We start from the raw sequence: 12,756 nt of genomic DNA, 5'->3' as shown, positions 1-12,756 counted from the left end.
ATTGAAATACTGAATTGTTTCCATTGGAAAACGGAATAAGCAGGGGCTTTTATCTCATTCGGTATTCAAACCCCAATTTCCATAATTTCTTCCTGCTTCCAGTGAGAAATAATAATGTTGAGTGAGTTTTATTTAATGAGATCAATGAGATTTACAGTGTCCGGTTTGGGCTTCTCGGTGCAGGAAAGCCAGGGAGGAACTGGAGGGGAAGAACTTCCTTCCCACGGGGGTGGCAGAGCCCTGAGCTGCCAGGGAGGTTTTGGGTTTTGAAATTAACATTTCCTTTATTTTAGGGATTTGTTTTTACCCTTCTGGAACAGCAAGGGTTCCTGTAAAGTCCTGGGGAACTCCCAGTCCTGATCCCAGGATTTGGGCAGTCCCATGTGGAACATCCCCTTCACATCTGGAGACTTCACAGAATCCACAAATCATAGAATAATTTGGGTTGGATTTCTGTTTTTATTTTAAATTGAACCCTTTGGACATCAGGCTGCTTCCCAGCTTGGTTCAGTCCAGCTGGAAGTCCAGGTTTTGGGGTCACAGTTGGTTTGTAGCAGCTGGGGTTCCCTGCTCAGCCCCGTGTCACAGAGGAGGTGACAAAACCGATCACAAATCTCTTCATTTGTGCCCAGATGTCTTCCCAGGGCCCTGACTGCTGCTGGGGGTGATGAGCTGGTCCTGAAATCCCCTGAGGGTTCCAGGGCAATCAGTCCAGGTGACAAAACCACCCCCAGGGACTTTGGGATGGAGCCCTTTGTCCCTTCTGCTCCTTGAAATCAGAACCCCAGGCAACTTTAATACAAATATCAGCAAGCTGCACCTTTTCCACTTATACATCTGTCTCCCTTCCACACTGAAACATTTTCTCACTTATTGCCATGGTTTTGTCACCTGGATTCTTCTCTGGGGTTTCTGGATTCTTCTCTGGGGTTTCCACATGTCCTTCTGTTATATACTGCATGTTGGATTTGGGATTTACAGCTAAAACACAACACATATTTATTATTTATTATTAATGGCTGCCACCTGCTGTGGTCACAGCAGCAATTAAATAAAATAATAATGATTTCTGTTAATTAAAGCTTTTTACCTTGTCCATTCCTCTCATGGCCTGGACTGTCTTCGTTAGATCTGGATTTATAACTCTCCAGTGTCTGCTCTGAAACATCATTTTCTGTGGAAAAAACAAATGGAATGATGAGGATGAGATTTTTTTTTTTTCCATGATTCTTTCTCACCCTCTGCCTTGAGCATAAAAATCCTGAGAGAAGAGTCATAAAATGGGGATTTTATCAGCCTGACACTCAGAGATGGGCTTGAGCCAACAATTCCAAGCCTCACCTCTCTTCCACACTCCATGGGCTTTCTTCAGCTTCACCATGAAAAGCAGGACAATGATGAGCAGCACAAAAATCAGAGCAGCCACCAGGATGGGCAGCAGGAGATTCTTCTCCTTCTTTATGATGCCTTTGAATTCAGGATCTCGCTCTGGAACAGAGATTTGTGTTGTTAAATTGTGCCTGGTAATGAACAAAGAATGATTTCACCTGGTGAATATGGTGGGAAGGCAGAATTCACCCAATGAATTGTGAAGAATTCACCTCAATGTGAATAATGAATTCATTTTGTGAATATTGAATTCACACTCATGAAGTTTTGGACTTAACTTTTTGTGGAATGAACAAGAACTGATTGAACTCGGTGGCCTTGTGCTTTGGCACAGCAAACAGTAAAATTTAGATTTTTTGGGGTGATACAGATGGTTGTGTTTTGTGGCATCCCCCAGGGGCAGAGGATTAACCTGTCAGAAGGTTTGGAGGGGTTTGTGCTCAGGCAGAATCAGAAAGCTCATGGCAGGTTTGGGATCTCATTAAAGTGCTCATACCAAGGGTGGGGGTGGGAATCCCTGTTGTATTTTCATGTGGAGGTGGCACCTCTGTCCTGGGAGGTTCCTCCTCGGTGACATTTCCACTGGGAGTTGTTTCAGTCCCTGCAGGAAGGGAAAGGAGAAAAAAATTTCTCTGAAGGGATCTTTAAGAGATGCTCATTTCCCCAGCAGCTTCAGGGCAGCAGGTACTGCCCCTGAGGTAAGGTCTGTGCTCACCTCCCTAACTCTGCAATTAATTTTATTATGTGCATTTTAGTATTTCAAATACTTTGTATTTTATTTTATTTATAATTTAATTTTATTTATATTTATTAACACATTATTAGAGAAACAATTTACAGCCAAATTAAAACCAAGATGAGCTTGGTTATTTTGGAACTTTCCCTGTCCATCAGTTTGCTCCTCTTGCCTGAAAAAACAGCAAATGAGCAATATTTGCTTAGAGCAAATATTTTGGTATTCATGTCCTTGACTCCTCTTTTCCTGACAAGCTCTGTCCTCTGCCACCACCCCCAGTGTCTGGTGAGGAAATTTCTTACCATTGGAACCCCCAGAACTGGATGAACCTCCCAATTCTTCTGCTGTTGTTGTTTCTTCAGGCCCTGTGCAGACAGAGAGGTGAGCTCTGATTTCTTATGGACACAGACAGTTCATCCTTAGGTATAATTATATTTAATCCATAAATATATATAACCATTAGCTTTGATTTGCAATACTGAAATGATGGTGTGTGCTGTGTGTACCAAAACTTTGCATTAATAAGAGATTTTCTTTTCCTTTTCTCACTCATTAAAAGCCACAGAATTCCAGAGTGCTTTGGCTTGGAAGGGATGTGAAAGCCCCTCTGGTTCCATCTCCTCTTAAAAGATTCAGGTTCCCTTTCCATGGATGTTGTCCTGACACCTGTCAGGATTTACCAGACTGTATTTATCATTTTGTGCTGTTTGCAATCACTGATAAATCACTTTTAAATCTCAGAAACTCGGGCGTTTCTAAAGCAGCAGATTTGTCACTGCAGGACCTGTCTTGCTAAGCAGGTGCAAAACTCTTGGTGGGGTTTTGGGTGATTTATTTGGTCTGTGGAGCTTTGGATTGTGCTGGGAAAAAGCTCTCCAAGGTTTGGGCAGTGCAGGCTGGGGCGGGCACGGATGAAGAGTTGTTGCACAGTGCCATCTAGTGCAGCCCACCCGGAGCATCCCAGCCTGGCCGTGCCCTTCTTCCCCCAAAACCGGGATTTGGCTGCTAGCACAGCAAGGGAACGAGCAGGAAACGCTGTGCTCCGTGTCCCACACTCCTCTGTGCTCTGGGATCGTGCCCTGCAGCATTTCTGTATTTACAATTAAAGGTTTGACTCAAACTCACCGTTTGATGTGACATCTGTGAGGTTTGGCTGGGTTGGTGTTGGTGCTGCATCTTTTGGGGAGGAGGAAATTTCTGGATCTTTTGGGGATGAAGAAGGGCTGGGAACCTCTGCATCTTCTGGGAAGGAAGAAGGGCTGGAATCTTCTGGATCTTTTGGGGATGAAGAAGGGCTGGAAACTTCTGGATCTTTTGGGGAGGAAGAAGGGCTGGAATCTTCTGGATATTTTGGGGATGTGGAGGAACTGGAAACTCCTGGATCATTTGGGGATGCAGAGGGGCTGGAAACTCCTGGATATTTTGGGGATGCAGAGGGGCTGGAAACTTCTGCATCTACTGGGGATGAAGAAGGGCTGGGAACCTCTGCATCTTCTGGGGAGGAAGAAGGGCTGGAATCTTCTGGATTCCCTGGGGATGCACAAGGGCTGGTACCTGCTGGATTCTCTGGAGAACTGGGAACTGCTGGATTCTCTGAAGTGCTGGGACCTTCTGCACCCTCTGAAAGTCTGGTTGGTTGTTTGCAGCCTAAAGAAATCCCCCCAAAAATGACAAAAATCAGAAGAGGCTTTGCCACCAAACAGATCCTTGATAAACGACCCTGCCCTGCTCCATGCTGTCATTGTTTGGGTTTTCTGTCTGATCAAGTGTTTCACCTTCAGTCCCATCCTCCCACCCTCAGCTTTCCTGTCCTCAGAATGTATTTGCTGCTCTGAAATGAGGAATAAAATGAAACACTTTGCTGTGGGCAGCTTGGGCCAGGTGCTGCTGCTCAGATTTGCCAAACCCTTTTTGCCCCAGGCTCCTCATTTAAAAGCACACAAAGGGTGACAGACTGAGCTTCTGTGTGTGCCTGTGTCATTGTCACCACCCCGGGAGGGCCAGAGCTGCAGTACCCGCGCTGGGCAGGTCCTGGAAGGGGAGAGATGCCATCAGCCTCTCTCCTCCCAGAGCAGGGTGCTGGAGGATGCAGCTGGCTGTCCCTTGGGGGCTGTAGCTGAGGATCCTCAGCGTGCTGCTTGTGCTCCATTTCTTCCCATCAGCTCCCAGCTGGTGTTTGGTGTCACCTGTCACCCATTGGGAAAGAAAAAAAACAACAACAAAAAAACCAACAACAACAACAACAACAACAACAACAACAACAACAACAACCAAAAAAAAAAAAAAAAAAAAAAAAAAAAAAGTGAGTGTTTCTAGTCCACAGCAATAAATAAAAGCATTTCTATCACCCTGAAATCCTGTTCTCCATCTCTCCTACAGCACAGGTTTGACTCTTCCCTTTTTCCAGCTGTTGGAAGTTAAACACCAGGATTCTTTGCCTTGCCACAAGGAATTAGGGGGGAGCTGATGTGATTCCCAGTCCTCCAGGTAAACTGGTGACATGGAAAAATAAAGTATTTGATGTGGCCAGGGATGTGTTTGAACAGAGGGAGGTGTTTCAGATGTTCACCTGAAGGATAAATATTTCTCTTTATAGTGCAGAGGTTCTGATGCTTCCCCATTGCTCTGTTACCCTTAAATGAAAGAAATCCCCTGTTCCAACTGTACTTTTATAGATCAGCATTTCTCAATTCTCTTGTCCATCCCCAAGAGCTCCAAAAGGATTTCAGAGTGGTTTTGCTGGGAAGGAAATCAACTTTGTCAGCAGCAGCTCAGTAATTACAGCTGGTTTGTCCCTGCTGAGCCCTGGTGCAACTGAGGTGTTGCCAGTAATTAAGATTTATTAGCTATTTTCTGATTAGTGTAAATATTTGCAGGAAGTGATTAAAGCTGGGAATGGAAGGAGAGTTACTCCAAGCCTTCAAAAATGGAGAAAAACACATTCAGAAATTTGAGAAATGGTGGATTAGGGGAATGATTTTTTGATCTTTCAAACAATTAAATTTGTGTCTCCCACCTCTTACGCAAAACCAGCCCCAGATAAACCAACCAGCTCAGGCCCTGGGGGCTGGGAGGTGACAGCCCAGATATTTCCTCTGCCCCAAGGGCAAGGAGGAGATAAAGATAAGGAGAGATTTTTGTTCAAATATTGCAGAAATGCATTGCTGGCTTGAAGGAAGTGTTTAGAGTCAGAACTGTGTTGTGATGTCACAAAAAAATCACTTTATTAGGGTTGTTCCATGCTTGGAAAACCCCCTGGTTTTAGGAAAACACTAAAAAGCAGATAAAAAATCAGGAATGAGGTTTTTATGATTCCCCAGACCCTCACACACAGCCCAGCTCTTCCAGACACAGCTTCAAAAGCTGCTTTTCACCACCCATGCACTGCTCCAGAGCACCTTCTCTGCATTAACACCCATGTATCTGCCAACCTGATTTATTTTTATTATTAACTCTAATTTCTATCTACAGTCAGGCCAGAAAACACAATTCTCTGCTGTTTTCTAGAGCTCTTATTTAAAAATAAACCATCTTGGGGCAGGGGAGGTTGCAGATTCAGCTTTAAATCTGTTGCTTGATGATGCAAAACACAAGTAAGAGCTTGTTGATGTGTGAAAGAAAAGACATTTGCATCTGTGAGTGTTGTTCTCACATTTTGATACAGATGTGCACTGGAGCTGCTCAGGCAGTGATTTTTAGAATAATTTTATTTATAGCACTGTTAGAATGGCAGTTTTTTGTGTAACAGACTGGTTAAAGGAGGAGAAATGCTGCTGGGGCTTGGCAATTGTGGCTCCAGGGTTTTGGGGTTGTTTTATCCCAGTGGAATTTAATTGTGAGGTTCCAGGATTTTAGATTTATTTTATCTCAGTTGAATTTGGTGATGAGGTTCCAGGGATTTGGGTTGTTTTATTCCACTGGAATTCAGTCCTGAGGTTCCAGGAATCTGAGTTTATTTTATCCCAGTGGAATTTAATTGTGAGGTTCCAGGATTTTGGGGTTATTTTATCCCAGTGGAATTTAATTGTGAGGTTCCAGGATTTGGGGTTCATTTTATCCCAGTGGAATTTAATTGTGAGGTTCCAGGGATTTGGGTTTATTTTATCCCAGTGGAGTTCAGTCCTGAGGTTCCAGGGATCTGAGTTTATTTTATCCCAGTGGAATTTGGTGCTGAGGTTCCAGGATTTGGGTTTATTTTATTCCACTGGAATTCAGTCCTGAGGTTCCAGGGATCTGAGTTTATTTTATCCCAGTGGAATTTAACTGTGAGATTCCAGGATTTTGGGTTTATTTTATCCCAGTGGAATTTGGTGCTGAGGTTCCCAGTGGAATTCAGTGCTGAAATTCCAGGGGTTTGCGTTCATTTTATCCCAATGGAATTCAGTGCTGAGGTTCCAAGATTTTGAGTTTATTTTATCTCAGTGGAATTTGGTGATGAGATTTCCAGTGGAATTCAGTGCTGAGGTTCCAGGACTGTGGCTCTATTTTATCCCAGGAATTTCATTCTGACTGTTCCTCAGACCTGCCCCAAGCTGCAGGGATGAGTGGCAGACCCAGCTGATATTTCACCCTCCAGGTTTTTAAACCACCCAAAACCCATAAAAACAAATTTCAGTGCTCAGTCCCTGGTCTTTGAACTCTTACCTGTGAGCTCTATCCCATTGTCCAACAGCCAGGAAATCTGGGGCTGGGGTTTGCTGCCCTGGGTGTAGCAGGAGAGTTTGATGCCTCTTCCTTCATCCTGGGACACTTCCAGCACTGGATGGGAAGGAGCAGCTGCAGCAGGAAATTTAGAATCAATTTAGGGCAATTTTTTACTTATTTCAATGAGCATTATTGGAGGGGACTGAGCTAAAAGCAAAATGATGTGTTCAGCACCACGGAAAAATGCAAATCTGGATTTGAGGAGCTGGCTCTGTTCTGCTCCTCTGGGAAAAAATAACTTACCCAAAAAATAACTTACCCAAAACCTGAACATTGTGCCTCCTGCTCTGGAAGTGGCTGCTGTAGGAGAAGCAGCTGTAAATTCCTTCATCCTGCACAGTCACGTTGCACAGCTGGATGGACAGTTCATCCTTGGAGTAATGGAGGAGTTTGTACCTCTGGTCTCTTAAAGCTGCAAGGAAAAGAAACCACAGGGGCTGGTACAAGTGAAAGCATGAGGAGAGTTTTTATTATGTGGCATTTTAAAAAATTCAAGTTTTTAATGAAAGCATCTCCTAGGGCACCTCTACTCTGCTTTCTCTCTCTTGACTTTCTAATCTTTAATTCTTTCCTCCTGCTGCATAATTTACAGGAGCCCTCAGTCATGAACTTTTCCCACAGTTGCAGAACAAAAAATGCAACTTTCTGCCCTTAAATTGAACTGAAACTGGGGGTTTGTACAATCAGCAGGGGGAAAGAGACCTCAAAAACTCTCTTTTTATTTTAATTTTTGTTTTCAGCTGAGGTTTTGACAAAATACTGAGCTGGAAGGAAATCCCAGGAAGGTATGGATTAAATATTAAAGGATTTTGAGACCATCATGGTGTAAGACTCATAACTGGTCTGGGATATTTGTAGATAAAATTGGAGGGAACTGATTCCCAAAGTGGTTCATTGGAGAATCAACGTGACAGAGGCTCCCAGGGGTGACTCAGATGAAGAATGAAACTTCAGTGTGCAGTGCCAGGTTTGGTTTCTCCCTAAACAAGGGGGAGAAACCTTCCTTTTGTATGGCAAAAGGAAAATATTCAATGTGCCTGAACTTCTCCAGGATCCAAATGCTTTGGGAACTGCAGTCCTTGTGGGTGTGCCCCAATGGACACCCAGTTCCTTCCCTACTCCTAAAAAATCCTGAGAACAAAAAATCCTGAGAACATAAATACATGTCAAACATAGAGATAACTGATAGAGAGCGACTTCCTCCAGTGTTTTGTTAGTAAAAAATCATGTTATTTGACTGCTGAAGGGAAGAGGAATTCCTACCGCAGCCTGCTGGGGATTTTGGGAGCCTGAATGGATCAGCCCCACTCCCACATGGGTCAAGGGCACCTCACTGCCTCAGGCCTGAGAGATGGAAACAAAAGTGACTTGGGGGAGCAAACTTGGGGTAAATGACTTCATTACCTGAAGCTGTAATTGGAAGATTAACCCCCAATGTGCAAATGGACCAAACTTATCAAAGTGTGAAACCTGTGACCCATTGTCCATTTTGGGTGCAGCCCCTGGGGGGCTTTGTCTGCCCTAAATGTACCTGAATCATTCAATAAATAGAACTGCTTTTTATTCTCTTAATTTTGTCTGGCCTCTGTTTTTAGGTATCCCCAAAACCCATCAGTCTCTGGTGCCCGCAGGAGCCTCCAAAGGATTTTCTGTACCAAGCCAGACACATTTCCAGTCCCCCAGGGTGGCAGCAGGGCCAGCTCAGTGTCCCCAGCCCTGGGGGGAAGTGTCACCTCGCTGGGGTTTCACACTTACCCTGCTGAGCGTTGAGGAAAATGGTGAAACCATCGGGGTTTAACCACTGCAGGGTAGAGCTGGTGCTGCTGAGGGTGCTGAAGCTGCAGTGAAGATTTAGGTTTTCTCCTTCCTTCAGAGTCACAGAGTCACCAGCAGCCCCTGGAAACCCCCCAGCCACGCACCAGGGGAAAAAAAACCAAATGGGAATTGTGACACAGAGCAAAGCAGTGATGTTTTGTACAAAGTAATGTGTTAATTTTCTTTTTTTTTTCTTTTTTTTTTTAGTATTTCTACATTGGTTGTATATGGTTGTATAAATAAATATATAAATATATTTATATATTTAATATATAAAGATTTAAATAAATTATTGTCGTTGGACAGGTTATCATAGGCACTGTGTGACAAAAGTTTGGGATCTTCACCTGCCAGCACAACCAGATTTAATTATTAAACCAGTTTTAGATATTATCCAAGAAAGTATTTCGTTATTAGCCAATAAAGAACTGAAGCAGACCCATTTCATGCACTCTTTCCCTGTATTTCAACACAAATATTCAATTTTCACTTATTCCATTATCATAACTAAATTATTTAAGGTCTCTTCCAGCTCAAACCATTCTCTGATTTTATGTCCCATTCTGGAGCTGTTGAACCTGATTTGCTCAGTGTATGACTGATTTCCCAACATCTCCAAAAATGAGGCTGTTTTATTCAGAAATGAAACTTCTTTTGAAAGAAAAACAACAAACACAAAGACACAGGTTACTAAAATGAAATTTCACTCTCTCTTCTCCCAGCTCATTTCACAGGCAGGCAGTAAAATGTGTTTTTTCTCTGCAGACATTCTAAGGCAGATAAAACACTTTGTGAAAATATTTGATGACCTGGAATGAATTGCCTTCTCCAGACAAAAACCATGCCCTGCAGAATATTAATATTGGTGCCTGGGTTGGAGTTAAGCAAAAAGGCAGCAGGAGAGTTTTGTTTTCATTCCTGTTTTGTTTTGATTTGATTTTTCAGGTAGCTGTTGGCTGCCAGTTCCCACTGCAGTTTGGGGAAATGAATCTTTCTGGGCTTTGGGGAAGATTTTAATGTTCTTAAAATTTTTAAATTTCTCATAAATTAAGGGGTGGTTTTTTTTTGGCATTTTGCTGGAGCTGATTTTTGCACCTCTAGGATCAGCTTTGTCCCTCCAGCAGCTCCCATGGGGATGTGGCTGTGCTGTCCCTGAGAGGAGCTGTGGCAGGAGGTGAGAGTTGTTTAGAGGCAGCTGGGGGATGTCTGTGGTTTTCCACAGCCCCCTCGGGTATTTCTGTCCCCGTGCTGGTTTCCTGTCACCAGAGCAGCGTGGGGTCTGGCACATCACACCTTTGGGGTGAGAGCAGCGAGGCTGAGCAACCAGAGGTGTTGCTTTTCCAAACCAGGGCAGAAATGTAATTTCCATGGGAGACCACTGGAAAATGGGTTTTATTCAGAGCATGACTCACAGGGCAGCTCAGCCCTGCACAGGGGCTCTGCTCTGCAGCCACCGTGGTCACTGAATGTCCCCAGGGCAGCTCAGGGATGGTGGCTTTTGTACCGTGTGGATCCCACCTGGAAAAGCCACCGAGTGATGGATCTGCCTTCTGGGCAGGAAAGGGCAGCAATTTCCTGCCGGAAATGGCAGGAGGCACTGAGCAGAGTGCTTCTACCCTGGCTGCTGTTCTTGGAGCCCCCAGGAAGTGACTGAGAGCTCCTTGCACTGAGGCTTGCACTGAGCATCCGTGCAGAGTTATCTGTGAGCCTGTAACCCACAGTCACCCCATTTATTGGGTCAGTTTTGGTGCAGTTATCTGTGAGCCTGTAACCCAAAATCACCCCATTTATTGGGTTAGTTCTGGTGCAGATATCTGTGAGCCTGTAACCCACAGTCACCCCATTTAATGGGTTAGTTTTGGTGCAGTTATCTGTGAGCCTGTAACCCACAGTCACCTCATTTAATGAGTTTTGGTGCAGTTATCTGTGAGCCTGTAACCCACAGTCACCCCATTTATTGGGTTAGTTTTGGTGCAGTTATCTGTGAGCCTGTAACCCACAGTCATCCCATTTAATGGGTTAGTTTTGGTGCAGTTATCTGTGAGCCTGTAACCCACAGTCACCCCATTTATTGGGTTAGTTTTGGTGCAGTTATCTGTGAGCCTGTAACCCACAGTCACCCCATTTATTGGGTCAGTTTTGGTGCAGTTATCTGTGAGCCTCTAACCCACAGTCACCCCATTTAATGGGTTAGTTTTGGTGCAGTTATCTGTGAGCTTGTAACCCAAATTCACCCCATTTAATGAGTTTTGGTGCAGTTATCTGTGAGCCTCTAACCCCAAATCACCCCATTAATGAGTTAGTTTTGGTGCAGAGTTATCTGTGAGCCTCTAACCCACAGCCACCTCATTTAATGAGTTGTTTTTGTTCTGGCTGCTGACCAGTGAATGGAGCTGAATTAATTCTGGGAGCCAAGGCAGCAGCTACAAATTCATCCTGCAGGAGTCTGTGGCAAAATGAGGGAGAGGGCTTGTACTGATAATTAGCAAATTGTCAGCAACAGCCCTAGAGTGGCTTCTGCTCCAGAGTCTGTCGAGGAGGGACAGGGAATATTGCTGCAGCCCCAGGATCGTGCATCCATTTCTCCTGCAAAGGCCAGCACTGAAGCCTGCAGGGATCCTGGGTGTGACTGCTGCCTTGCTCCTTCCTCCCCTGGTCCTCTGTTAGATCCTCTGTTTGACACAGTCAGATATGAACCTGTCACACCCTCCTGTGTCTGAAATCCAGGAGATCCAAAGAAGCTGCCTCCTCCAGCAGGGGTGAGGAGATTGATCATCCAAAGTGCTTTTCTTTATAAAGTACTTTGCAAGTCCTCCCTAAATTGCTCTGACTTCTATCAGCCTCTTTTCACACAATGCACTTGGATTTCTGACCCAGGCAAAGCAAGCAGAGATCCTCTGGCCAAATTTTAGGCAGAATCTTCTGGGACGCCAAAGCTTTGTCACCTCAAGCTGCCAGACTTGGTCCCGTTGGAGCCGGCCAGCTTTGGAACGGGGTGACTATTATTTTGTCACCAGAGAGCAGCAGCACATCCTTGTGCCTGGTGTGCTGGAGCTCTGGGAGCAGCGTTTCCCCAGCTGGGCTGGAAAGGAGAGCTGGAATGAGCTAAGCCAGTCTTACCTTGCAGCAGGAGCAGGGTGAGCAGCACCCCGGGGACGGTCATGCTGAGCTGGGCTGGGCTGGGCTGGGCTGGGCTTCCTCCCTCTGCAGGGCTGCTGCTGCCACAGGTCCCTTTTCAGCACGGGGGGAGCACTTCTACCGTGACTTCATCAGCCCCGGGGTCTGGGCCCCACCTCGTGTTTCCTCTGTGTTGGTGTCTGCTGAGAAATCAGTGACCTCACGGGTCCCACCAGAGGAACTGGTGGGTGACAGCACTGGGGGACTGGAGTTTCACCAGCCCAGCCCTGCCTGGCTCAGCTCAGAGGGATGCACAGAGAGGGAGAAGGTAAAAGGTTAGAGAAATGTGGGTTTGGGGTCACCTTGCTGCTGTGGTGGTAAAATATTAGAGAAATGTGGGTTTGGGGTCACCCTGCTGCTATGATGGTAAAAGAACAGAGAAATGTGGGTTTGGGGTCACCCTGCTTCTATGATTGTAAAATATTAGAGAAATATGGGTTTGGGGTCACCCTGCTCTGTGATGGTAAAAGAACAGAAATATGGGTTTGGGGTCACCCTGCTCTGTGGTGCCACAGGATTTCATTCCCCAAGGTCAGGAGGTGCCCAGAAGAGCAGCACTTACTTGGTGGATGTGGCAAAGCTGCTTGAAAACCCATTTTCAATCTCTCCAATAAAAAAAGTCACTCTTGTGCCACTGTGCCGCTGCCCTGGGAGGTTTTGGGCTGGCTCTGCCTGGGGGGATGCTGGAGTTTTGTTTTATTTGTTTTTTAACTGGAGTAGCAGCAATAGGAAAAGGGAATTGCAGTTTTGGGGCTCTGCAGGGAGGAGGGATGGGGACATCAGCAGCTCCCAGGGACACAATTTGGGTTTCCCCTGTCCCCTTGCAGGTCTCATTATCCCAGTTTTGTGTCTCCCCAGGTGTGTGATAACCACTGACATCACATTTATCCAAATCCATCTTATCACTTGTGATTTCCAACAAAGAATTTCTGGCA

The 12,756-nt window shown here is 45.2% G+C and overlaps 1 protein-coding gene across 3 annotated transcripts; it reads right to left on the bottom strand.

Annotated features, from left to right (window-relative positions):
* Positions 1-109: 109 nt before the first annotated feature.
* On the bottom strand, positions 110-11,839 carry CRTAM (cytotoxic and regulatory T cell molecule). Of its 3 annotated transcripts, none has more exons than XM_056509456.1 (12): positions 11,765-11,839; positions 8,585-8,725; positions 7,089-7,241; positions 6,770-6,901; positions 4,141-4,311; positions 3,680-3,772; positions 3,251-3,616; positions 2,428-2,490; positions 1,886-1,990; positions 1,342-1,488; positions 1,091-1,174; positions 110-981 (listed from the first exon to the last, which is right to left on the bottom strand). In XM_056509456.1, exons 1-12 carry the CDS (start codon positions 11,805-11,807, stop codon positions 830-832), a joined length of 1,650 nt encoding a protein of 549 aa, XP_056365431.1. In that variant the 5' UTR covers positions 11,808-11,839; the 3' UTR covers positions 110-829. The 3 variants fall into 3 exon arrangements, with proteins under 3 accessions (XP_056365431.1, XP_056365432.1, XP_056365430.1); XM_056509457.1 differs by having other exon boundaries at positions 3,251-3,436; XM_056509455.1 differs by having other exon boundaries at positions 3,251-3,772.
* Between the last annotated feature and the right edge of the window lie 917 nt (positions 11,840-12,756).

The sequence above is a fragment of the Oenanthe melanoleuca genome, chromosome 24 (assembly GCF_029582105.1).
Source record: "Oenanthe melanoleuca isolate GR-GAL-2019-014 chromosome 24, OMel1.0, whole genome shotgun sequence".
NCBI classification, from domain to species: Eukaryota; Metazoa; Chordata; class Aves; order Passeriformes; family Muscicapidae; genus Oenanthe; species Oenanthe melanoleuca.
Note: the sequence above shows the minus strand (reverse complement) of the source record. Positions and strands in the feature narration are given on the sequence as shown.

Bases quoted from the DNA above. Each gene is read 5' to 3' on its own strand.
- CRTAM (XM_056509455.1), bottom strand. From the start codon at position 11,807: ATGACCGTCCCCGGGGTGCTGCTCACCCTGCTCCTGCTGCAAG. The intron at 7,242-8,584 runs GTAAGTGTGAAA...TTTTCCTTGCAG, and splicing joins TTTCCTCAACGCTCAGCAGG to CTTTAAGAGACCAGAGGTAC. The intron at 2,491-3,250 runs GTGAGTTTGAGT...CTGTCTGCACAG, and splicing joins CACAGATGTCACATCAAACG to GGCCTGAAGAAACAACAACA.